This window comes from Oncorhynchus masou, chromosome 8 (genome assembly GCF_036934945.1).
Source record: "Oncorhynchus masou masou isolate Uvic2021 chromosome 8, UVic_Omas_1.1, whole genome shotgun sequence".
NCBI lineage: Eukaryota > Metazoa > Chordata > Actinopteri > Salmoniformes > Salmonidae > Oncorhynchus > Oncorhynchus masou.
The window spans coordinates 44,083,503-44,111,117 of NC_088219.1; the positions used below are offsets into that span (position 1 = coordinate 44,083,503).

The following is a 27,615-nucleotide window of genomic DNA, read 5'->3' on the forward strand; positions in this document are numbered from 1 at the left end:
GGGGTGGAAACATCATGCTTTGGGCCTGTTTTTCTGCAAAGGGACCAGGACGACTGATCCGTGTAAAGGAAAGAATGAATGGGGCCATGTATCGTGAGATTTTGAGTGAAAACCTCCTACCATCAGCAAGGGCATTGAAGATGAAACGTGGCTGGGTCTTTCAGCATGACGATGATCCCAAACGCCCGGGCAACGAAGGAGTGGCTTCGTAAGAATCATTTCAAGGTCCTGGAGTGGCCTAGCCAGTCTCCAGATCTCAACCCCATAGAAAGTCTTTGGAGGGAGTTGTAAGTCCGTGTTGCCCAGCAACAGCCCCAAAACATTACTGCTCTAGAGGAGATCTGCATGGGCCAAAATACCATTAACAGTGTGTGAAAACCTTGTGAAGACTTACAGAAAATGTTTGACCTCTGTCATTACCAACAAAGGGTATATAACAAAGTATTGAGAAACTTTTGTTATTGACCAAATACTTATTTTCCACCATAATTTGCAAATAAATTCATTAAAAATCCTACAATGTAATTTTTGGGATTTTTTTTCTCATTTTGTCTGTTATAGTTGATGTGTACCTATGATGAAAATTACAGGCCTCATCTTTAAGTGGGAGAACTTGCAGAATTGGTGGCTGACTAAACCCTTTTTTGCCCCCCTGTATATGGTTACTCCTTCAAGACTGTTGGAAAAGCATTCCAGGTTAAGCTGGTTGAGAGAATGCCAAGAGTATGCAAAGCTGTCATGACAAAGGGTGGCTACTTTGAAGAATCTCAAATCTCAAATATATTTTTATTTTAACACTTTCTTTTACTGCATGATTCCATATGTGTTATTTCATCGTTTCACTATTATTCTACAATGTACGAAATGGTACACATAAAGAAAAATCCTTGAATGAGTAGGTGTGTCACCTTTTGGCAGGTACTGTGGGTCTACACCATCACTGGTATTATCAGGCTGTATAGCTAGTTACGTTTGCTCTGACTCAGTACATTTATTAGCTAGTTAGAGATTAGCATTAGCGGCTAACAAGATTCAGGCCCAATTTGCTAAGTAAAGACAATCTAGCTGTTTGCAGATATAAGAAACACAAACTAATAGAACACTAGTGGATATATATTAAGAAACAAAGTGAAAACAGCCTCTTTGTCTTCAACATTGTTTAATGTGCTGCATTAATCATGCAGAGACTGAATGCAAGAATCTCGTGGTTGAGGAACAACATCTGCTTCTTGAGTGACGGGGCGGGGCTAGGTCTGTGTGGAAAGAGGCATGGAGAGAGAGCAGAGAGAGATGACTTAAGTAGCGAAGTAATCTATAAAAATGTACGTTACACATGGCATATCACATTTAACAAACCAAACATTCAAATACGTTTTTTGAAGGTAAAGTAAAAACCCAAACCGGTCCCTGAATCAATACCGGTATATCATAAAATATACATGGCGCAGCCCTAACTCATGCTGACATGACGTATTTCCCCACAACGGAAATAATTCTCTGACTTTATTATGCAATCCTGTCCGATTTGATGAGCTTTGTTGGAGCCAACCTGAGAACCTTCTGAAGCTTTTACTCTAATGAACTTTGAAGTATACGAGTGGCGTTGTGAATGTCTTGTGTTACATTTTTTCTCTCTCCCTTTCTATAGGTAAACCATCATGATCCCCATCACAGAGCTCCGGTACTTTGCCGACACACAGCCGGCGTACCGCATCCTGAAGCCATGGTGGGACGTCTTCACAGACTACATCTCCATCGTCATGCTCATGATCGCCGTGTTTGGGGGCACGCTACAGGTAACCCAGGACAAGATGATCTGCCTGCCCTGCAAGTGGGTGGTCAACAAATCCTGCGAGTACCTCAATATGAGCTTCCGTGACCCCTTTGATCCAGAGCCAAAAGGCATCCAGTATGAACTGGACCGGCACCAGTACAACTACATTGACGCGGTCTGCTATGAGAACAAGCTGCACTGGTTTGCCAAGTACTTCCCCTACCTGGTGCTACTGCACACCCTCATCTTCCTGGCCTGCAGTAACTTCTGGTTCAAGTTCCCCCGGACTAGCTCCAAACTGGAGCACTTTGTGTCCATCCTGCTCAAGTGTTTTGACTCGCCATGGACCACCAGGGCTCTGTCTGAGACTGTAGTGGAGGAGAGCGACCCCAAGCCTCTGGGGAAGATGAACGGTACCATGGACAAGAAGGCATCATGCATCAGCGAGGACGTGGAGGCCAGCGTGCCCATGCTCCAAAGGACCAAGTCCCTCATCGAGCAGGGCATTGTTGACCGCTCCGACACGGGTGTCCTGGACAAGAAGGAAGGCGAGCAGGCCAAAGCTCTTTTCGAGAAGGTCAAGAAGTTCCGGATCCACGTCGAAGAAGGGGACATTGTCTACCGGCTCTACATCCGCCAGACCATCATCAAAGTCATCAAGTTCATTCTGATCATCTGCTACACGGCCTACTATGTGCACTACATCAAGTTCAGTGTGATCTGCACGGTGGACATTGAGAAGCTGACGGGCTATAGGATGTACCACTGTGCTCACCCCCTGGCCACACTCTTCAAGATTCTGGCATGTTTTTATATCAGCCTGGTGGGGATTTACGGTCTCATCTGCATGTACACCCTCTGCTGGATGCTCAGCCGCTCGCTTAAGCGCTACTCCTTTGAGTCAATCCGCGAGGAGAGCAGGTACAGTGACATACCAGATGTGAAAAACGACTTTGCCTTCATGTTGCACATGATAGACCAGTATGACCCGCTCTACTCCAAACGCTTTGCGGTCTTCCTGTCGGAGGTTAGCGAGAACAAACTGCGTCAGCTGAACCTCAACAATGAGTGGACGCTGGACAAGCTGCGGCAACGTATCACCAAGAACTCCCAGGAGAAACTGGAGCTGCACTTGTTCATGCTTAACGGAATCCCTGAAACCGTGTTTGACCTAATAGAACTGGAGGTGCTCAAGCTGGAGCTCATCCCTGATGTCACCATCCCCCCCATCATTGCCCAGCTAGTCAGCCTGAGAGAGATGTGGCTCTACCACACACCGGCAAAAATTGAGGCCCCAGCTTTGGCCTTTCTGAGGGAGAACCTCAAGTCCCTCCACATAAAGTTCACTGACATCAAGGAGATTCCTCTATGGATCTACAGCCTGAAGAACCTGAGCGAGCTGCACCTCACAGGGAACCTGAGCGCAGAGAACAACCGCTACATTGTCATCGACGGGCTACGAGAGCTCAAGAGGCTCAAAGTGCTCCGTCTGAAGAGTAACCTGACCAAGCTGCCTCAGGTGGTGACAGACGTTGGGGTCCACCTCCAGAAGCTGTCAATCAACAATGAGGGCACCAAGCTGATGGTGCTCAACAGCCTGAAGAAGATGGTGAACCTGACAGAGCTGGAGCTGTTGCGCTGCGACCTGGAACGTATCCCGCACTCCATCTTCAGCCTGCACAACCTGCAGGAGATTGACCTGAAGGACAATAACCTTAAGACCATCGAGGAGATCATCAGCTTCCAGCACCTGCACCGTCTGGTAAACTTGAAGCTGTGGTACAACCAGATCGCCTATATCCCCATCCAGATCGGCACCTTGACGAACATGGAGAGGCTCTACCTAAACCGCAACAAGATCGAGAACATCCCGGGCCAGCTGTTCTACTGCCGCAAACTGCGCTTCCTGGACCTGAGTCACAACAACCTGACCAGTATACATGCCGATGTGGGCTTCCTCCAGAACCTGCAGTACTTTGCTGTGACAGCCAACAGGGTGAGTACAGATCTAGTAATTGAGCGTCCCAGAGAAAATATTTGATACACACTTGGAACTAACTCTATAACCAACAGTTTTTCTTCTTTCCTCTAACTATCTTTGTTAGGGCCCAGATTATTTCCTGGTCAGGTCAAATGGTCAAAGAAACACTTGTCTTTGCATTTATCTGTGTGTCACAGGAAAATGTTAGACATTTGTTCTTGAAAAGCCCTACTCCCGTCTACCTGCCTCTTTCACATGTGAATGGGAAGGTAGGGCTTAGCATAATGATGAAGACCGGAACGTAGTTATGTTCGGGATAATTTGCCCTAATGAACTTGTGCACATATTGTAGAGTACACTTTGTAGAGTTGTGTAGTAGACCGAGATGTCTCCAACTCCATTGAGTTGAAATTATCGCTTCAATAGTTCATTTGCCCAATATTCTGAGACAGTAACAGCCTACCCTGCTAGTGCTAATAATATGTTTCAAATGAGTTCAAGTTAAGTAACTGTCTGATGTGATGCAATGTGCCCGAGTTTTAAAAGTACACTGATGGGGGGGGGGCGCTAGTGAGCACCATGGAGTAGACACTTCTCCGACTACCTCCTCACCCTTGCTTAAATTTGATTTAAATTCTACTTTTACCAAACTGCTACTATGAGCAACTCCATTAGAAACACGGCCATGGGGAAACTAATTAATCCAAAAACAATCGTAAAGAACGATGGTAAAGTCCCCACCACAGCACAAGACGAGGATGGCAATGCTTGCGTTTGCCTGACCATAATGGCTAGCCCTGACTCGGAGCCCTCACCGACTATTATTTTAGCAGCTATCAAGACAATGGAAGAGGACATGAACGCTCGATTTAATCATCTTGACTCATCCTTACAATCAGTGCAAACCTCCCTGGCTGAACATACAAACATTGATACATATTGATATATTGATACTCCATATTGATCTGGAAGGAAACGCAGGTGACCACGAGACATGCATCGCCACCCTCGAGGGACAGTATGAAGAGCTACTAAATCTTTAATCTAAAATTGTCTAGACGTACACATGTTCATAAAATACATTTGATGGCCATAATCACCCCAAGACACACCTACTAATTTGATGGGTCATGTAATAATCGGGCCAAAGTGGAGTCTTTTTTTTGTTTAGACATGTAACTAGCTAGCTAAACAATGAACCGGCAAAACCCCAACTTATACTACTACCAATGCAAACTGTCTTAGCAAGAGCATGAATATGTAGGTAGCTAAAGCTAACGAACTAGGTTCAATGTTAACTAGCTAACATTATCCTATAACTAGCAATGCAAATGGATTTCTGATTTGAATAATATTACTACACAGATCAATACAGGTAACATTAGCTAGCAAGCAAACAGTATGCATTAACTTGCAATAAAAATGACTTTCTGACAAAATTAGAAACTTATCTGGGAAATGTATCTAGACTCTTATCTGTAAACGTGGATGAACGCTTCACGGCAGACTTGAACCATTTAACTTCGTTTTGTTTGTAGCTTCATCTTGTTTGGCCAGCTTTGTGTCAAGTCACTCCGTCAAGTCACACATCACTTTGTCTACTGATCTGTCGGTAGCACCTACTAAATTCAGGACAACGTTGAGAAAAGTAGCAAAACTTTTGTAGTTCCCAGTGGTTAACTTTATGTCTTTCAAAAAACGGCGCCGTAGAAAGGACTGTCAACACATACTGAACAGCTCACTTTATAGACAGAAGCGGGCTACATGGCAGACCAATCCAAACTCAACTCCCGGGCATTGTCCAGCCCATACATTCTCAGCTAATCATAGCTAGTGGGAAGGTTCCTCACTTTTTCTATGGCTAAACCAACTAAGCTCGTCATTTTTAACAATTTTATTAATATTTATGGAAGGAATACAACATTTTTTAAGGCACATGAACGTTCACATGTTCCAAAAGGCATTTCTGCCAGAAAATGCATTTTGATAAAAAATGTGTCTTCAAATGCTGCTCCTGTGAGGTAGTGACATGTGACATATGCCTAGTTTCCTGAAACGAGTCATGAATATCTATATACAGTGGGGAGAACAAGTATTTGACACACTGCCGATTTTTTCAGGTTTTCCTACTTACAAAGCATGTAGAGGTCTGTCATTTTTATCATAGGTACGCTTCAACTGTGAGAGACAGAATCTAAAACAAAATCCAGAAAATCACATTGATTTTTAAGTAATTGATTTGCATTTTATTGCATGACATAAGTATTTGATATATCAGAAAAGCAGAACTTAATATTTGGTACAGAAACCTTTGTTTGCAATTACAGAGATCATACCTTTCCTGTAGTTCTTGACCAGGTTTGCACACACTGCAGCAGGGATTTTGACCCACTCGTCCATACAGACCTTCTCCAGATCCTTCAGGTTTCTGGGCTGTCGCTGGGCAATATGGACTTTCAGCTCCTTCCAAAGATTTTCTATTGGGTTCAGGTCTGGAGACTGGCTAGGCCACTCCAGGACCTTGAGATGCTTCTTACGGAGCCACTCCTTAGTTGCCCTGGCTGTGTGTTTCGGGTCGTTGTCATGCTAGAAGACCCAGCCACGACCCATCTTCAATGCTCTTAGTGAGGGAAGGAAGTTGTTGGCCAAGATCTCGCGATGCAGTTGTCCTGTCCTCTTTGCAGAAAAGCATCCCCAAAGAATGATGTTTCCACCTCCATGCTTCACGGTTGGGATGGTGTTCTTGGGGTTGTACTCATCCTTCTTCTTCCTCCAAACACGGCGAGTAGAGTTTAGACCAAAACGCCCTATATTTTGTCTCATCAGACCACATGACCTTCTCCCATTCCTCCTCTGGATCATCCAGATGGCCATTGGCAAGCTTCAGACGGGCCTGGACATGTGCTAGTTTGAGCAGGGGGACCTTGCGTGCGCTACAGGATTTTAATCCATGGCGGCGGTCCCAGTTCTCTTCAGGTCATTGACCAGGTCCTGCCGTGTAGTTCTGGGCTGATCCCTCACCTTCCTCATGATCATTGATGCCCCAAGAGGTGAGATCTTGCGTGGAGCCCCAGACTGTGGGTGATTGACCATCATCTTGAACTTCTTCCATTTTCTAATAATTGCGCCAACAGTTGTTGCCTTCTCACCAAGCTGCTTGCCTATTGTCCTGTAGCCCATCCCAGCCTTGTGCAGGTCTACAATTTCACCCTGATGTCCATACACAACTCTCTGGTCTTGGCAAATTGTGGAGAGGTTGGAGTCTGTTTGAGTGTGTGGACAGGTGTCTTTTATACAGTTAACAAGTTCAAACAGGTGCAGTTAATACAGGTAATGAGTGGAGAACAGGAGGGTTTCTTAAAGAAAAACGAACATGTCTGTGAGAGCCGGAATTCTTACTGGTTGGTAGGTGATCAAATACGTATGTCATGCAATAAAATGAAAATGAATTACTTAAAAATCATACAGTGTGATTTTCTGGATTTTTGTTTTAGATTCCGTCTCTCACAGTTGAAGTGTACCAATGATAAAAATTACAGACCTCTACATGCTTTGTAGGTAGAAAAACCTGCAAAATCGGCAGTGTATCAAATACTTGTTCTCCCCACTGTATATAGATATATATATATATATGTATATATACCCGTGTGTATTTGTGTATATATATATCTCGAAGGAATGAGCGTTACACCGAGGCCTGTACTCTGGAGTAGGATCGATTTGAAGGTGGAGGGACCGTCATGGTCTGGGGCGGTGTCCCACCATCATCCGACTGAGATTATTGTCATTGCAGGCAATCTCAACGCTGTGCGTTACAGGGAAGACATCCGTCATGTGGTACACTTCCTGCAGGCTCATCCTGACATGACCCTCCAGCATGTCAATGCCACCAGCCATACTGCTCGTTCTGTGCGTGATTTCCTGCAAGACAGGAATGTCATAATTCTGCAATAGCCAGCGAAGAGCCCGAATCTCAATCTCATTGAGCACATCTGGTACCTATTTGACCGGAAGGTGAGGGCTAGGACCATTCCCCCCCAGACATTTCTGGGAATTTGCAGGTGCCTTGGGGGAAGAACTGGCAAATCTGGTGCAGTCCATGAGGAGGAGATGCACTGCAGTATTAAATGCAGCTGGTGGCCACACTAGATACTGACTGTTACCTTTGATTTTGACTCCTTCCCTCCCCCCTTTGTTCAGGGACATTATTCAATTTCTGTTAGTGACATGTCTGTGGAACTTGCTCAGTTTATGTCTCAGTTGTAGAATATTATGTTCATTCAAATATTTACACGTTAAGTTTGCTGAAAATTAACACAGTTTACAGTGAGAGGACGTTTCTTTTTTTGCTGAGTTAAAAAAATATATATATACACTTCCCTCAATTTTTTCAACTTGTACCGGGGGACCTTCTTGTGAGGTATGTGGGTATCCTAGAATTAGGAAGCATCCAATGCAACAACAAAAAACATCTCCAGCTAAAACTGTCTGATTTGTATGGGATGCTTTTTATTTAGCTAATTTGATTTCTGTGGGGGTGCAGACATCGACCTTGGGAGGTTAACCAATCACAGACCACATTTAGGATTGCACATTGAGAAAGTCACCAGCAGAGGGAGTTCCCTTTGAATCCATTTTTCCATTCACTGTGGTGGTGCTCATATAATTTTACATACCTTCAGAATTAGCAGAGAGCCCACTCTGGAAATGTGATGAACTTGTGGAGTATATTGTTCCAAACAAAGTGTCTTAAAATAAACAAATTCAAAAGGGTAGTTTAATTAATTAATGTGAAAATTATATTTTAGATTCAAGACATACTTCATATTTTAAAGCACAGTATAAGTAGTATAATGGCACCAATATGTTGTCTTTATCACATTCACAGGTCATATGGTTTTACAGAAGGCATGTATAGGTCTAAAAAATGACATTTTCATCATGATTTAAAAAAAAAGTGATACAAATGTCAAAAGAATTTCAAACATCATTCCTCCCAATGAAGTTGTAAAACTATTAAACACCCTTTGCTGCACTCCTTTGTCCTGAAACGAGTCCTGGAACAGAGTGTTATGCAAATTAGCCCCGTTCTGATGTGTTCCGTTTTTACGATCCTCTCTGGAGTCTTCTCTTTGCAATTTTCACATTATTGACTTAAATGAGTTGTGTAATTTGCAAAACGTCGTTCCCAGGTGGGCCCTAACGAGGATCCAATGCTTGCAGCTGGACACCAATGTGCTACATTTTTGTTTTTTGCTCGAAGAACAATGCCAAAGTAGCCCCAGCCATCTCACATCTTCAGCGCATGAAGCTAAGAAAAGCATTTTTAATTTGACAAGGCTATTTTTAGGGTCGTAAATCGGCTTACTCTGATCGTAATTGGCTTAAATTAACAATCTATATAGGATGCACTCATTGCGCTGAGAAATGTCGCATTGAAGGTCCCCAAGAACAGGGTGGCCTCCATCATTCTGAAATGGAAGAAGTTTGGAACCACCAAAAATCTTCCTAGAGCTGGCCGCCCAGCCAAACCAAGCAATCGGGGGAGAAGGGCCTTGGTCAGGGAGGTAAGCAAGAACCTGATGGTCACTCTGACAGAGCTCCAGAGTTCCTCTGTGGATATGAGAGAACCTTCCAGAAGGACAACCATCTCTGTAGCACTCCACCAATCAGGCCTTTATGGTAGAGTAGCCAGAAGGAAGCCACTCCTCAGTAAAAGGTACATGACAGCCCGCTTGGAGTTTGCAAAAATGCACCTAAAGGACTCAGACCATGAGAAACAAGATTCTCTGGTCTGATGAAACCAAGATTGGCCTGAATGCCAAACTTCACGTCTGGAGGAAACCTGGCATCATCCCTACGGTGAAGCATGGTGGTGGCAGCATCATGCTGTGGGGATGTTTTTCAGCGGCAGGGACTGAGAGACTAGTCAGGATCGAGGGAAAGATTAACAGAGCAAAGTACAGAGAGATCCTTGATGAAAACCTGCTCCAGAGCGCTCAGGACCTCAGACTGGGGTGAAGACAACAGGACAATGACCCTAAGCACACAGCCAAGACAACGCAGGAGTGGCTTCAAGACAAGTCTCTGAATGTCCTTGATCTCTTGAGACCTGAAAATAGCTGTGCAGCGACGCTCCCCATCCAACCTGACAGAGATTGAGAGGATCTGCAGAGAAGAATAACTCCCCAAATGTATGTGCCAATCTTGTAGCGTCATACACAAGAAGACTCAAGGCTGTAAGCGATGCCAAAGGTGCTTCAACAAAGTACTGATTAAAGGGTCTGAATACTTATGTACATGTGTTTTCAGTTAACTTTTTTTACAAATTTGTAAAAAAATAAAAATAAAATAAAAAGTATTATATTGATGTGTCATTATGGGGTGTTGTGTGTAGATTGATGAGGGGGAAAAACAATTGAATCCATTTTAGAATAAGGCTGTAATGTTACAAAATTTGGATGAAGTCAAGGGGTCTGAATACTTTCTGGTATGTCTGTACCTCTACCTAAATAATTTACTCTAGATTCTTGGCTAGGGTATCATGCCAGTCTTTGCTTTAGGGCAGATTGTTTTGATTTGTTTCTGATTGGTTTAAAGTTCTATGGGCTGGTGTGTGACTGGTTTTTGATTGGGTAACTACGGCGGGAACAGTGCACGGATTTCTCTCGCCTCTTTTTCCAAGTCTGCTATTACAAATATAGCTGTTAACTATGCACTGGGGAGAAGTTAACAAATACAAGAACCTTTCTCCTATTTTTCAACATTCATCCTCTCTCTGTTCTCCCTCCTTGTCCCTGTCAGATCGAGTCCCTCCCGCCGGATCTGTTCCAGTGCAAGAAGCTGCGCACCCTGAACCTGGGCAACAACTGCCTGCAGACTCTGCCCTCGCGCTTTGGCGAGCTGACTGGCCTGACCCAGCTGGAGCTGCGGGGGAACCGTCTGGAGTGCCTTCCCGTGGAGCTGGGGGAGTGCAGGCTGCTGAAGAGGTGTGGTCTAGTGGTGGAGGAGGACCTCTTTAACACCCTGCCCCCCGAGGTCAAAGAGCAGCTGTGGAGGGCCGACAAAGAACCGGTCTGAGGAGAGACTCCAGAGAGCCTAAAGAGAGGAGGAAAGCGGGAGAGAGAAGGGGTATTTGGCAGTGGAGGATGATGTCATTTTAAATCAGCAGCCATCCTCCAATTTCTCCCTCCACCAGCCTCCACTGGTATCGGGAAGGAGAAAGAGGTGTTAATATTTCTGGACGTACGTTTAGAGAAGGATGGCTAGTTGGTGTCTTGGCTTTACTGGTTGAATGAGTTTGTTTAGGTTCACAAGATGCTCTTTAACAGACTAACCAGACAGAAACCTCTCTGAGATCGAGGCCCTTTTTTAGTACTGAGTCGTCTCCGTATAGACAGAGACCACAAAGGGACAAGGGGTTACAAAGCTAAGCAGTACCCCCACGGTTCCCCCATGTGGTAAAAATAAAAAAACACACACACTCCTAGAACTCAGAAAAATAGTATCCACTGCTAGAAAGCCAGTGATCAACATGAAAAAGACGCTGTATGGGAGTGGAAGGCTCATGTAGCCTACCAAGCAATGTGTGTGTGCTCTGTTTTCCATCGTTTTCACTTTAAAGTATACAGTCCACCAATACCAGCAGTATGTGTTTATCCAAACGGCAGTGAGAGGACACAGGATCCGACTGGCTTAAGGGAACACATCTCGATGGCAATACATCCAAAGCAGGGCCTGTTCATCCAAATGGAAGAAAATGGTCTGAAACAGACGGACTATCAATAAGAAACACATATTTTTGTTTCCTGTTGCTAAATGTTTTGAAACGTTTGATACTGTGCCCTAATGAAAATGATCCAGATGTTTGCACTCCAAAACAATGTCCATGGATACGGCATTGGCTTATACAGTACACGTTAGTGCAATATATTCTGCCGGGATATCGAAGAAGAGACACTTTTATCGATTGGACTTGGAGTAAACAACATAATTTGGAGGGCAATTGCCACCTCAGCTGATTCCTTCAAGACCAGCCAGGCAACTCTTGTTACTAATATGGCCTTACCTTTTGGGTGCTGTGCTGTACGTCCCACATGGTCTGTGATTAAAACCATAATGTTCATGATTTTGCTAAATATGCAGACAAATGTATAGCTGTTGTAAAATTGTTTCGAGCATAGGCATTGATGGTTTTATTTTTCTCACCAACTGTCCCAAGTTATATTAGGAGAGGAAAAAGCCTTTGGAGGAAAGGGAGATTAACTCATTTTTGTTTTTATTTTCATTTTATGTATAAACTACATATGGCATTTCCCTTTTCTCGCAATGTTACTTACTGAATAAAACTTTCCAGCTAGGTGTTTTGAATCTAGCTCTGTTCTGAAAAGATAGCGGTTTTGGATTTGTTAGTAAAGGCTAGGGCCCAGATTTAAATGAATGGAGCAACGCTCACAGAGTAGGAGTGCATCAGAAAGGAGCAAGCGATCCCAGAGCAAAGGCTCGCTGGTCGAGACCGATGATGTATATAAACCCTGGATTGCTGATGCTAAAAATGCACCCAAAAAATATGTTTTTGTATGTTTAGCCAAAATAATATAATTTAAAAGTATGCATTAAGGTGTACCAAGATGGAGGCGTGGTGGTTTCAACACAGCATCCCCAATTAGTAATCAAGTGTGTATATAAATCATTGGTTGAGACCAATGATATATATAAACCCTCAATTGCTGATGCTATGTATTGGCCATTGAGAGGCCACCGGACGGTCATATTGGCACTCCCCAGTAGGAGCAGTCCTCTATAGGAATGCATGGAATTCTATAGTAAACTCAGCAAAAAAAAGAAACATCCTCTCACTCAACTGTGTTTATTTTCAGCAAACTTCACATGTGTAAATATTTGTGTGAACATAAAATTCAACAACTGAGACATAAACTGAACAAGTTCCATAGACATGTGACTAACAGAAATGGAATAATGTGTCCCTGAACAAAGGGGGGGGGGGGTTAACAGTCAGTATCTGGTGTGGCCACCAGCTGTATTAAGTACTGCAGTGCATCTCCTCCTCATGGACTGCACCAGATTTGCCAGTTCTTGCTGTGAGATGTTACCCCACTCTTCCATCAAGTCACCTGCAAGTTCCCGGACATTTCACCCTCCGATCCAATAGGTCCCAGACGTGCTCAATGGAATTGAGATCTGAGCTTTTTGCTGGCCATTGCAGAACACTGACATTCCTGTCTTGCAGGAAATCACGCACAGAACGAGCAGTATGGCTGGTGTCATTGTCATGATTGAGGGTCATGTCAGGATGAGCCTGCAGGAAGGGTACCACATGAGGGAGGAGTATGTCTTCCCTGTAACGCACAGCGTTGGGATTGCCTGCAATGACAACAAGCTCAGTCTGATGATGCTGTGACTGGAGGTCAACCGATTAATCGGGATGGCCGATTAATTAGGGCCGATTTCAAGTTTTCATAACAGTCGGAAATCTGTATTTTTGGGCGCCGATTTTGCCGATGTTTTTAATTTAATTTTTTTACACCTTTATTTAATCTTTATTGAACTAGGCATGTCAGTTAAGAACACATTCTTATTTTCAATGACGGCCTAGGAACGAGGCAGAATGACAAATTTTTACCTTATCAGCTCGGGGGATTCAATCTTGCAACCTTACAGTTAACTAGTCCAACACTCTAATCACCTGCCTCACGAGGAGGCTACCTGTTACGCGAAAGCAGTAAGCCAAGGTAAGTTGCTAGCTAGCATTAAACTTATCTTATAAAAAACAATCAATCAACGACTGTCGTTGCTCCAATGTGTACTTAACCATAAACATCAATGCCTTTCTTAAAATCAATACACAAGTATATATTTTTAAACCTGCATATTTATCTCAAATAAATCCAGGTTAGCAGGCAATATTAACCAGGTGAAATTGTGTCACTTCTCTTGCGTTCATTGCACACAGAATCAGTGTATATACAACAGTTTGGGCCGCCTGGCTCTTTGCGAACTAATTTGCCAGTTATTATGACATAAAATTGAAGGTTGTGCAATGTAACAGGAATATTTAGACTCATGGATGCCACCCGTTAGATAAAATACGGAACGGAATAAACGTTTTGTTTTCGAGGTGATCGTTTCCGGATTTGACCTAAGGCTCGTATTTGATATTTGATAGAGCAGTCTGACTGAGGGGTGGTAGGCAGCAGCAGGCTTGTAATAGTCAAAGGTATATGGTTTAGAGAGAAATAGTTGACACATTATAATTCCTGTAATAAGTTGCTGCTGAACTTGAAAGAGGTTCCTTCATTATTTTACCGTTCATGTCTTCCATAGAGAATGTCTTGATACTTCAAATAAGGTCTGTGTTTCGTGCAGGCTTAAACCGCCTCTGCGTTTTGATACCCGTGTAAATCTCACTAGGATAAGGTAACGTTTGTCAAAATATTTTCATAAATCCACTCTACAAAAAAAAAGATCTTTGCTTATATTTAGCCAATATTGATCAGAGTTACCTTGTCCTATGGATATCTACACAGCTATACAATTGGCAAGGTGGTGTAAGCCTACACGAAACACAGACCTTATTTTAAGTGAATCTAAAAAATATCCTATGGAATAAATTAATGAAGGAACCCGCTTTTCAGATTTTGCTAGAAGGTGTCATGGGAATTATGACTCGCACTTTGGTAGTCAATTCTTACCATGTCCGTTATTAAAATAGGATTTCCTGTATATAGAAATGACAGTTTCTGTTTTCAACATTCATCACAGGTAACTTAAACTCTATTTTTATTCAAACAGTTGAGAGTATTTGTCTCCTAAGCAGACTCTTCAGCATCATTGTCACTTCAGAGCTGTGTGTGTTTACAGATGGCAGAGAAAAGCAGAGCACCAGTGTGGGACTATTACATGGAATTGGCACCAGGGAAAGCAAGGCGTCTTATTTGTGATAAAGATGTAAACATGGGGTCAGCAACGGCTAAATCAAAACATACCACCAACCTGTGGAATCACCTTAAGAACACCCATCCAAAAACCCATATGTATTATATTAAGTTAAAATAAAAGTGTTAATTCAGTATTGTTGCAATTGTCATTATTACAAAAATGTGTATATATACAGTATATCACAAAAGTGAGTACACCCCTCACATTTTTGTAAATATTTTGAGTATATCTTTTCATGTGACAACACTGAAGAAATGACACTCTGCTACAATATAAAGTTGTGAGTGTGCAGCTTGTTTAACAGTGTAAATTTGCTGTCCCCTCAAAATAACTCAACACACAGCCATTAATGTCTAAACCAGGTTCCTAATAAAGGGATGTTTATTTTTTTTGCTGATTTTATTTCAATTAAATGTTTCAACTACAAAATTGCATGTATTTAAGATTTGTTTTGTTTGTAGTAGCATTAATCCCCCAAAAAGTGTCCTTTAATATTATTAATCTCCAAAAATGATGCTTTAAGGAAAATGTTTATATATTTTTTCATTTTCTATTTGTATGTTTAAGTATGCATTAAGGTGTCTGTAATTATAATACATGTGGCAAAAACAAATGTAGACATTTAATAAATGCATTTCTATAGCTTCTAAAATATATTTTTTAACAGTGGGGGAGTACCAAGATGGAGATATGGTGGCTTCAACATAGCGCCCCCTAACAGTCATCTAGTGAGTTTATATAAATCGTTGTTTGACTACAGACATACTATAATGTCCAAGTATTCCTCTCTGACTTGTTCCAGGCTTTTTAGAACATTTGATAACAACTGCAAACAGGTACAGCTCTCAAACGGACTCCTGGTCATTCCTTGACAGGGCTGTTATGATTGATGACCAAAACTGATCTGAGTGCCATAGGATTTAATCTCAGGGCTTCACTGGCGAGCTCATTGATTCACAGCTTTAGTGTGGCGCGGGCTTGAAAGGGTGAATATGATAACAGCGCTGACTGACTCAGAGTAGGAAATAGAGATTCTGCAAATAAAACTGGATCATATATTTGAGTATATTTCTCTTCTTTGCTGTGGCCATATATGTATATAATTAAAGTAATACTTTAACAGCCTTATAGCGTCACAAAAAATCCCCCCTCTTTGTGTAGGCCTCTATGTTCAGCTGAGGTGATGGTTACATGCTATTGTTTTGAATCACATCTAACTCTGCGTATGTACTGTTTTTACACTGTTAAAACATAATTTTTAATGAACTATTTGTATCTAACTCATCTCTAGCTTTTTATGTCCTTTCCATGCCCCTCCCCCAACAAGCAAAAATGTGTATCTGTTTTGTACTTGGCCTGACCTTCAACACAGTGGCAACACTTTCACCTTTGAGTCACAAGACTGTAGACGTTCCCCCCTAAATGCACATTGAACATCTATCCCCACTCCACTCCAGCATGTCACCATAGAGGGAACAGGCGAGTTAACGGACCGATGGTGAGGTCAGCCAAGTGTTTACAGAGCAGTGACACCTGTGTGTGTGTGTGTGTGTGTGTGTGTGTGTGTGTGTGTGTGTGTGTGTGTGTGTGCGTGTGTGTGACCCACAGAAAATAGCTGATTACAAGATGACTTAGGCCCCTGTAGGAACGATATCTGGCTCTACATGTTGCCCTTAACAACAGATCTAGGGTCAGATTGCAATACCCTCAATTATGAGCTTAGTCATTGGGGAGATTAAATAGCATGTAATCTTGTATCAGTCTTTGGGGAAGACCTCTGCACCTACCACCACTGTGCCGTCACTTTAGGTAGGTCGTTATGCCATGGTCCCAACAGTTTATGCATACCCTGTAACTTCTTTTGTTGTTCCATCAGCAATGTGCCGGTTTTTGCATATTTTACATACAGTACCAGTCAAACGTTTGGACACCTACTCATTCAATGGGTTTTCTACATTGTAGAAAAATAGTGAAGACAAACTATGAAATATCACATATGGAATCATATAGTCACCAATAAAGTGTTAAAAAATAAATATTTTATATGAGATTCTTTAAAGTAGCCACCCTTTATCTTGATGACAGCTTTGCACACTCTTGGCATTCTCTCAACCAGCTTCACCTGGAATGCTTTTCCAACAGTCTTGAAGGAGTTCCCACATATGCTGAGCACTTGTTGGCTGCTTTTCCTTCACTCTGCAGTCCAACTCATCCCAAAACATCTCTATTGGGTATATTGTGAATTGTTTAACACTTGTTTTGCTTACTCCATGATTCCATATGTGTTATATCATAGTTTGTCTTCTATTATTCTACAATGAAGAAAATAGTAAAAATAAAGAAACTCTTGCATGAGTAGGTGTCGAAACTTTTGACTGTACATGTATATGTCCCCAAATTCCTATATGTTTCTGCAGAATGACTGACAGTTTGCTTTCACAAGCAAAATTGTAATTCTCACAGAAATGGTCTTCAGTGCTCCATGGGATGCATGCCTTGCTTCGACAATCCTTTTGTGCATCCAGTGTGGGTGGAGCGCCCCCGTGTGAGCACTGAGTAGGCCTTAATTTTGTCATGTAAGAAAAAGATTCTCTGGTTGTGTATTACCATAAAAATATCATAAATGTCTGGCCATGAAGATTAGAGAAATTATCGGCATTCTCAATCCATAATTTGGGTTGCATAGTTTGGGAAACACTGCACGACCTGCTTAAGTTCATGATATAGTTAAAAAGTTCTCACATTTTTAGGGAGGCTGAGATAGAAAACTGCTTTTTACTTTCATTACATAATGTACTTGGCTTAGCAACAAAATGTGCAGGTGCAAAAGGTTGACATGGTACGATGGCATTAGTTAAATAATAGCTCAGCAGCATGACAAATGACAAATGGACAAGGCATGCTCTCTCAGTATTGGAAGGCCCATGGAAGTTCAGATTGTGTTTGTCAAACAATTTCGTTGTTTCTTATAAGCCATACATATTTGGGTGGTTGACAGGACAATGATACATATTTCAGTCAGCCAACTGAATGACTTCATAGATGTTTTTACTCTGTTTTGTGTTCACTCTGATTGAGGGGTTGGTTTAAATGCGGAAGACATTTCAATTGAGTCAACTGACTAGGTATCCCCCTTTCAATCTAGAACCGCGCCGGCTGGCATTGTAAGGGCCCGAGTGTGCTCTATGCTGGCTTTTGTCCAGTCAGGTTTTGGTTCCACTCCATCTTTTTTGATTTTTTGAGCTCTACAAAGGCTTGCCTCCCATCCCCATGGCTGAATATCCTGTGATGTAGTGGTGGTGGGAGAGTAGAGCTACTCTGCCCCTCCTCACAAACATTGCAAAAAGCTACCTCTGTGCTCAAGCCGCCTCCACCCCGAGCGAGAGAGTATATTCGACTGCAGGGAACACAATAAGCCAGGAGAGGTCCCGACTTCTGCCAGAAAAGGCAAATATGTTGATCTTTCTCCAGAATAACTGCTAAGAACTCTGTCCTTTTGCAGCCTACCTGCATGCCCCACCTGTGTTGCTGTATACCACTGTATAGTCCTTTTGGAGCCTACCTGCATGCCCCACCCGTGTTGCTGTATACCACTGTATAGTCCTTTTGCAGCCTACCTACATGCCCCACCCGTGTTGCTGTATACCACTGTATAGTCCTTTTGCAGCCTACCTACATGCCCCACCTGTGTTGCTGTATACCACTGTATAGTCCTTTTGCAGCCTACCTGCATGCCCCACCTGTGTTGCTGTATACCACTGTATAGTCCTTTTGGAGCCTACCTGCATGCCCCACCTGTGTTGCTGTATACCACTGTATAGTCCTTTTGCAGCCTACCTGCATGCCCCACCCGTGTTGCTGTATACCACTGTATAGTCCTTTTGCAGCCTACCTACATGCCCAACCTGTGTTGCTGTATACCACTGTATAGTCCTTTTGCAGCCTACCTGCATGCCCAACCTGTGTTGCTGTATACCACTGTATAGTCCTTTTGCAGCCTACCTGCATGCCCAACCTGTGTTGCTGTATACCACTGTATAGTCCTTTTGCAGCCTACCTACATGCCCCACCCGTGTTGCTGTATACCACTGTATAGTCCTTTTGCAGCCTACCTGCATGCCCCACCTGTGTTGCTGTATACCACTGTATAGTCCTTTTGCAGCCTACCTGCATGCCCCACCTGTGTTGCTGTATACCACTGTATAGTCCTTTTGCAGCCTACCTGCATGCCCAACCTGTGTTGCTGTATACCACTGTATAGTCCTTTTGCAGCCTCCCTGCATGCCCCACCTGTGTTGCTGTATACCACTGTATAGTCCTTTTGCAGCCTACCTGCATGCCCAACCTGTGTTGCTGTATACCACTGTATAGTCCTTTTGCAGCCTACCTACATGCCCAACCTGTGTTGCTGTATACCACTGCATTACCACTGTATAGTCCTTTTGCAGCCTACCTACATGCCCAACCTGTGTTGCTGTATACCACTGTATAGTCCTTTTGCAGCCTCCCTGCATGCCCCACCTGTGTTGCTGTATACCACTGTATAGTCCTTTTGCAGCCTACCTGCATGCCCAACCTGTGTTGCTGTATACCACTGTATAGTCCTTTTGCAGCCTACCTACATGCCCAACCTGTGTTGCTGTATACCACTGCATTACCACTGTATAGTCCTTTTGCAGCCTACCTACATGCCCAACCTGTGTTGCTGTATACCACTGTATAGTCCTTTTGCAGCCTACCTACATGCCCAACCTGTGTTGCTGTATACCACTGCATTACCACTGTATAGTCCTTTTGCAGCCTACCTACATGCCCAACCTGTGTTGCTGTATACCACTGTATAGTCCTTTTGCAGCCTCCCTGCATGCCCCACCCGTGTTGCTGTATACCACTGTATAGTCCTTTTGCAGCCTACCTACATGCCCAACCTGTGTTGCTGTATACCACTGTATAGTCCTTTTGCAGCCTCCCTGCATGCCCAACCTGTGTTGCTGTATACCACTGCATTACCACTGTATAGTCCTTTTGCAGCCTACCTGCATGCCCCACCTGTGTTGCTGTATACCACTGTATAGTCCTTTTGCAGCCTACCTACATGCCCCACCCGTGTTGCTGTATACCACTGCATTACCACTGTATAGTCCTTTTGCAGCCTACCTGCATGCCCCACCCGTGTTGCTTTATACCACTGTATAGTCCTTTTGCAGCCTACCTGCATGCCCCACCCGTGTTGCTTTATACCACTGTATAGTCCTTTTGCAGCCTACCTGCATGCCCCACCTGTGTTGCTGTATACCACTGTATAGTCCTTTTGCAGCCTACCTGCATGCCCAACCTGTGTTGCTGTATACCACTGTATAGTCCTTTTGCAGCCTACCTGCATGCCCCACCTGTGTTGCTGTATACCACTGTATAGTCCTTTTGCAGCCTACCTCCATTCCCAACCCGTGTTGCTGTATACCACTGTATAGTCCTTTTGCAGCCTACCTACATGCCCCACCTGTGTTGCTGTATACCACTGTATAGTCCTTTTGCAGCCTACCTGCATGCCCCACCTGTGTTGCTGTATACCACTGCATTACTACTGTATAGTCCTTTTGCAGGAATATATTGTTTATTTCCCTTGATCTACATTTTCATCACAACGTTAGTCTGTAATACTGATTTGTTCAAAACATTGAAGTTTCTTTTGCTGTAAATAATATTTTATTTTACATTTTGTAAAAAAATAACAAAAAGAACTGATGAGAATAATGTTAAAGTACCGGTTCGATAAGCAGTATCAGTAAGAGTAGTAATGCTGTTAAAATCTTCCCTAGTGGCTAGTGAGCCCAAAAAATCTACAGGTATGTTACTCTAGAGCTCTACTTCGTCATTGCGCTAATGCTAGTTAGCATCCGGCTCGTGATACTACCTCTAACTTCCTTTATACTGGACGCGGAGACATGAAAATGGTACCTACGAGTTCATCTGACTCTGGCCTGGTAGAAAAATGCCTTGACTGCTAAAATCTGACGGTATAGCCTTTTTGACATCCCCAGGTTGTACAGTGCTTGAAAGCGGAGAGCAGTGAGCAGCTGTTCACATTTCCTTTGACCAAGACTACAGTCCCACTAGTCTATCAATATCCAGTGTAATATTTACGGAACCTGCTGATTTCCAGGTGGCGCCCATGTCGGTGTACGCCTGCCCGGGTGGTGACGTGGCGGCCATCCGGGACACCTTCCTGACGCGGCTGCAGAGCAAGGCGGAGGACATGAGGATCAAGGTCATGACCGTGGAGCTTCTCACCATGGCCGTGGAGAGCCAGCTGGGCCTCATTGAGCTCTTCCTCAACCTGGAGGTCAAGGACAGCACAGAGGGGTCTAAGGTGAGGAGCTAGACTGGGCAGTCTGAGAATAGGACTGAAATATGTTGGGACTCCATTTTGTTTACTTGTTAACAGACTTTGTGTATTGATTTTTGCCACATATAACGGAACAAAAATGTAAACAACATGCAACAATTACAAAGATTTTACTGAGTTACAGTTCATATGAGGAAATCAGTCAATTTAAATCCATTAGGCCCTAATCTATGGATTTCACATGATTAGTATAACATCTGAAGAGTGATGGGTGTGGAGTCAGGCGCAGAGACCAGATGATACCAGGGAAAAATGCTTTAATGTCCAAAACAACCAGGAACACGTACAAATGGGTGACGCCAAAACACAGGCACAAACACAAGCCAAGGACCACTGGTAACCCGGACAGCGAAAACCCAAACAATACACCTCTTGTGTACATAGCAACAAGCACAAACACAACCCAAGGACCACTGGTAACCCGGACAGCGAAAACCCAAACAATACACCTCTTGTGTACATAGCAACAAGCCCGCACAAACACAACCCAAGGACCACTGGTAACCCGGACAGCGAAAACCCAAACAATACACCTCTTGTGTACATAGCAACAAGCACAAACACAACCCAAGGACCACTGGTAACCCGGACAGCGAAAACCCAAACAATACACCTCTTGTGTACATAGCAACAAGCCCGCACAAACACAACCCAAGGACCACTGGTAACCCGGACAGCGAAAACCCAAACAATACACCTCTTGTGTACATAGCAACAAGCACAAACACAACCCAAGGACCACTGGTAACCCGGACAGCGAAAACCCAAACAATACACCTCTTGTGTACATAGCAACAAGCCCGCACAAACACAACCCAAGGACCACTGGTAACCCGGACAGCGAAAACCCAAACAATACACCTCTTGTGTACATAGCAACAAGCACAAACACAACCCAAGGACCACTGGTAACCCGGACAGCGAAAACCCAAACAATACACCTCTTGTGTACATAGCAACAAGCCCGCACAAACACAACCCAAGGACCACTGGTAACCCGGACAGCGAAAACCCAAACAATACACCTCTTGTGTACATAGCAACAAGCACAAACACAACCCAAGGACCACTGGTAACCCGGACAGCGAAAACCCAAACAATACACCTCTTGTGTACATAGCAACAAGCCCGCACAAACACAACCCAAGGACCACTGGTAACCCGGACAGCGAAAACCCAAACAATACACCTCTTGTGTACATAGCAACAAGCCCGCACAAACACAACCCAAGGACCACTGGTAACCCGGACAGCGAAAACCCAAACAATACACCTCTTGTGTACATAGCAACAAGCCCGCACAAACACAACCCAAGGACCACTGGTAACCCGGACAGCGAAAACCCAAACAATACACCTCTTGTGTACATAGCAACAAGCCCGCACAAACACAACCCAAGGACCACTGGTAACCCGGACAGCGAAAACCCAAACAATACACCTCTTGTGTACATAGCAACAAGCCCGCACAAACACAACCCAAGGACCACTGGTAACCCGGACAGCGAAAACCCAAACAATACACCTCTTGCGTACATAGCAACAAGCCCGCACAAACACAACCCAAGGACCACTGGTAACCCGGACAGCGAAAACCCAAACAATACACCTCTTGTGTACATAGCAACAAGCCCGCACAAACACAACCCAAGGACCACTGGTAACCCGGACAGCGAAAACCCAAACAATACACCTCTTGTGTACATAGCAACAAGCCCGCACAAACACAACCCAAGGACCACTGGTAACCCGGACAGCGAAAACCCAAACAATACACCTCTTGTGTACATAGCAACAAGCCCGCACAAACACAACCCAAGGACCACTGGTAACCCGGACAGCGAAAACCCAAACAATACACCTCTTGTGTACATAGCAACAAGCCCGCACAAACACAACCCAAGGACCACTGGTAACCCGGACAACGAAAACCCAAACAATACACCTCTTGTGTACATAGCAACAAGCCCGCACAAACACAACCCAAGGACCACTGGTAACCCGGACAGCGAAAACCCAAACAATACACCTCTTGTGTACATAGCAACAAGCCCGCACAAACACAACCCAAGGACCACTGGTAACCCGGACAGCGAAAACCCAAACAATACACCTCTTGTGTACATAGCAACAAGCCCGCACAAACACAACCCAAGGACCACTGGTAACCCGGACAGCGAAAACCCAAACAATACACCTCTTGTGTACATAGCAACAAGCCCGCACAAACACAACCCAAGGACCACTGGTAACCCGGACAGCGAAAACCCAAACAATACACCTCTTGTGTACATAGCAACAAGCCCGCACAAACACAACCCAAGGACCACTGGTAACCCGGACAGCGAAAACCCAAACAATACACCTCTTGTGTACATAGCAACAAGCCCGCACAAACACAACCCAAGGACCACTGGTAACCCGGACAGCGAAAACCCAAACAATACACCTCTTGTGTACATAGCAACAAGCCCGCACAAACACAACCCAAGGACCACTGGTAACCCGGACAGCGAAAACCCAAACAATACACCTCTTGTGTACATAGCAACAAGCCCGCACAAACACAACCCAAGGACCACTGGTAACCCGGACAGCGAAAACCCAAACAATACACCTCTTGTGTACATAGCAACAAGCCCGCACAAACACAACCCAAGGACCACTGGTAACCCGGACAGCGAAAACCCAAACAATACACCTCTTGTGTACATAGCAACAAGCCCGCACAAACACAACCCAAGGACCACTGGTAACCCGGACAGCGAAAACCCAAACAATACACCTCTTGTGTACATAGCAACAAGCCCGCACAAACACAACCCAAGGACCACTGGTAACCCGGACAGCGAAAACCCAAACAATACACCTCTTGTGTACATAGCAACAAGCCCGCACAAACACAACCCAAGGACCACTGGTAACCCGGACAGCGAAAACCCAAACAATACACCTCTTGTGTACATAGCAACAAGCCCGCACAAACACAACCCAAGGACCACTGGTAACCCGGACAGCGAAAACCCAAACAATACACCTCTTGTGTACATAGCAACAAGCCCGCACAAACACAACCCAAGGACCACTGGTAACCCGGACAGCGAAAACCCAAACAATACACCTCTTGTGTACATAGCAACAAGCCCGCACAAACACAACCCAAGGACCACTGGTAACCCGGACAGCGAAAACCCAAACAATACACCTCTTGCGTACATAGCAACAAGCCCGCACAAACACAACCCAAGGACCACTGGTAATAACCCGGACAGCGAAAACCCAAACAATACACCTCTTGCGTACATAGCAACAAGCCCGCACAAACACAACCCAAGGACCACTGGTAATAACCCGGACAGCGAAAACCCAAACAATACACCTCTTGCGTACATAGCAACAAGCACAAACACAAGCGGGATAAACAAACTTAAATAATACCAACCCCAAAACCCCAACAAGAAACAGGTGAACAATTAGACAATTAGACAAAACAAAACGAAAAGGGATCGGTGGCATCTAGTAGGCCGGCGATGACGACAGCCGAGCGCCACCCGAACAGGAATGGGAGCCACCTTCGATGATATTTGTGACAACTAGGGAATATAGATATGCATATGTTAGTCACAGATACCTTTCTGTGCATTCAAATTGCCATCGATAAAATGCAATTGTGTTCGTTGTCCATAGCTTATGCCTGCCCATACGATAACCCCACCTTCACTATGTGGCACTCTGTTCACAACGTTGACAACAGCAAACCGCTTGTGGTCTGTGGTTGTGAGACCGGTTGGACGTACTGCCAAATTCCCTAAAACAATGTTGGAGACGGCTTATGGTAGAGATATTTACATTAAATTCTCTGGCAACAGCTATGTTGGGCATTCCTGCAGTCAGCATGCTAATTGCACGCTCCCTCAAAATTTCAGACATCTGTGGCATTGTGTGACAAAACCACATTTTAGAGTGGCATTTTATTGTCCCCAGCACAAGGTGCACTTGTGTCATAATCATTCTGTGTTAATCAGCTTCTTGATATGCCATAACTGTAATGTAGATGGATTAACTTGGCAAAGGAGAAATGCTCACTAACAGGGATGTAAAAAGAAAAGTGCACATTTTGAGCGAAATAAGCATTTTGTGTGTGTGTAACATTTTTGGGATTGTTTATTTCAGAGCATGAAACATGGGAACAACACTTTACATGTAGCGTTTATTTTTTAGTTTCTGCGTCTTTATTCAAGATGAATTCTTCTTCCCATCTCAAGGCTGTGGACTCAGAGTTCAGTCATTTAAAATACCTTTCTTTCTCTCCCTCCCTCCTTCCCCCTCAGGAGTTTCTGCTGGGTGAGTGGAGCTGTCTGCAGGTGCTGTTGGACCTAATCGACTCGGCAGCAGGGGAAGTACTGGTGTCCCCCCACTGCATCACGCCATCCTGGCCTTCCTCCACGCCCTGTGGCAGGACCAACGGGACAGAGCCATCTCTGTCCTACGCACCAAGTGAGTGAGCTATGACACTGCCTAGGTGCGCACACAACCTGAGACACACACGTGAACACACACAGACCGACATGAGAGATGATACAGTAACATTGTTTTTATGAGTTTTAATATATTAAATTTATGATATTTCCTCCTCTGTTTGGATTGGTGGATTGAGTTGTTACTGGTATCAATGGCTCCGTCAACCTGAATTGCATGTGATGTGTCAAGTTTTGTATATCTGTGGGAATTGGAGCGAAATGCAAAAAACGTCTTGAGAAAATTAGTAAAATAGAGATATGAAATTAACTAAATGAGATGGACTTTTGAAACGTAATGGATAGATACGTCACAAATTCCTTATCCTACCTGAGATGCATTCATATCTATTCTACGCAGTACTCTTCCATCTGAACGAACCTCTGATCCCCAGTGTCTCCCTGGAGAAGAGTCTGAAGGACGCACTGCAGAAGTTCTCCAGTGGGCGGCACTACTGGTCCCAGTACGTCAAGTCTCTGGTGGTGCACATAGCTGAGACTGAGGAAGAGGGCATGCGCTCATTCTCAGAGACCCAGATGGTCATGTCAACCTGGTTCTTGCTGCTCATCCTCTCCACCAGTCACGTACACCATGACCCAATAATGTATACAAAATATATGTGTGCATGTTTATACACTGAGTATACAAAACATTAAGAACACCTGCTCTTTCCATAACATAAACTGTCCAGGTGAATCCAGGTGAAAGTTATTATCCATTATTGATGTCACCTGTTAAATCCACTTCAATCAGTGAAGGGGAGGAGACCGGTTAAAGAAGGATTTTTAAGCCTTGAGAAAATTGTGACATGGATTGTGTGTGTGCCATTCAGAAGATGAATGTGCAAGACAAAATATTTAAGTGCACTTGAACTGGTTAGATGCCAGGCGCACCGGTTTGTGTTAAGAACTGCAACACTGCTGGGTTTTTCACGCTCAACCATTTCCTGTGTGTATCAAGAATGGTCCACCATCCAAAGGTCATCCAGCCAGCTTGACACAACCATGGGAAGCATTGGATTTAACATGGGCCAGCATCCCTGTGGAACGATGTCAAGTCAATGCCACGATGAATTGCGCCTGTTCTGAGGGCCACAGGGGAGGGTTCAACTCAACATTAGGAATGTGCTCCTAATGGCTGGTATACACTGTATATATGGAATGCTGCGCAGCCATGGTCATGTACGTTATCACATCCCACTACCCACTGCTCTGCACTGAACTGTGACTTTCAAGTTCAAGGTTGAATTAATTTAAGTGCAGATTTTACTTTGGGTTATAGTAGCGATATGAGACTACCAATTTCATGTGATCAGTTGTATTAGTTTAGTTACGAGTACTGGAACTGGTTGTTGTATGTTATATAAACCTGATGTGTGTTGAGTCTTACATTTATTCTGTCCAGAGTGAAATGCAGATATGTCAATGTGATTGGTTGGTTGATTGATGTGTGGTATTGTCTCCAGTCAGATGTGATGCAGTTGAATGAGGACTCTGCCAGACTGAAGCCCTTCATGGATGTGCTGAATGGGACCAAAGCTGTTGTGAGTTAGTCACCATGACAACTGCTGCAATGTGTACTTGCCGTCACTTCCTCTCTTGTATTTAATCTCTGTACTTCTTTTAACTCAGTTGTTTACTCATCATCCCTGTCTCACTCATCTTTTCACTCATGTTCTCGTCCACTGTCTCTTCAGTTGCTGGTGCCCAGATCGGTGCACTGTCTACGTCTGGGATTACCCTGCTGCTGATCAAACAGTGGAGAAGGTGTGTGTGTGTGTGTGCGTGTTCGTGTGTGCGTGTGTGTGTTCGTGTGTGTGTGTGTGTGTGTGTGTGTGCGTGTGTGTGTGTGTGTGTGTGTGTGTGTGTGTGTGTGTGTGTGCGTGCGTGCGTGTGTGTGCGTGCATGTGTGTGTGTGTGTGTGTGTGCGCGTGTGTGTGCGTGTGTGTGTGTGTTTGAATTGATGTAATAGGTATAC

General features: G+C 44.1%; 1 protein-coding gene across 3 annotated transcripts in view; it reads left to right on the plus strand.

Moving 5' to 3' along the window:
- LOC135544719 (volume-regulated anion channel subunit LRRC8A-like) overlaps positions 1–27,346 on the plus strand; it is a 45,142-nt gene extending 17,796 nt beyond the window's left edge. Inside the window, exons 2-7 of one of the 3 annotated variants that reach the window (XR_010456366.1) lie at positions 1,649–3,770; positions 20,878–21,084; positions 25,452–25,617; positions 25,999–26,101; positions 27,104–27,181; positions 27,335–27,346. Coding sequence is in view for 2 of the 3 variants with exons in the window: in XM_064972560.1 (XP_064828632.1) it covers positions 1,659–3,770; positions 10,560–10,835 (2,388 nt within the window). In the remaining variant the exon portion in view is untranslated. Of the gene's footprint in view, positions 1–1,648; positions 3,771–10,559; positions 12,117–15,381; positions 15,798–20,877; positions 21,085–25,451; positions 25,618–25,998; positions 26,102–27,103; positions 27,182–27,334 lie in introns of those variants that run through there. The other 2 variants (XM_064972561.1, XM_064972560.1) reach the window with 2 other exon arrangements.
- The last annotated feature ends 269 nt before the right edge of the window (positions 27,347–27,615 follow it).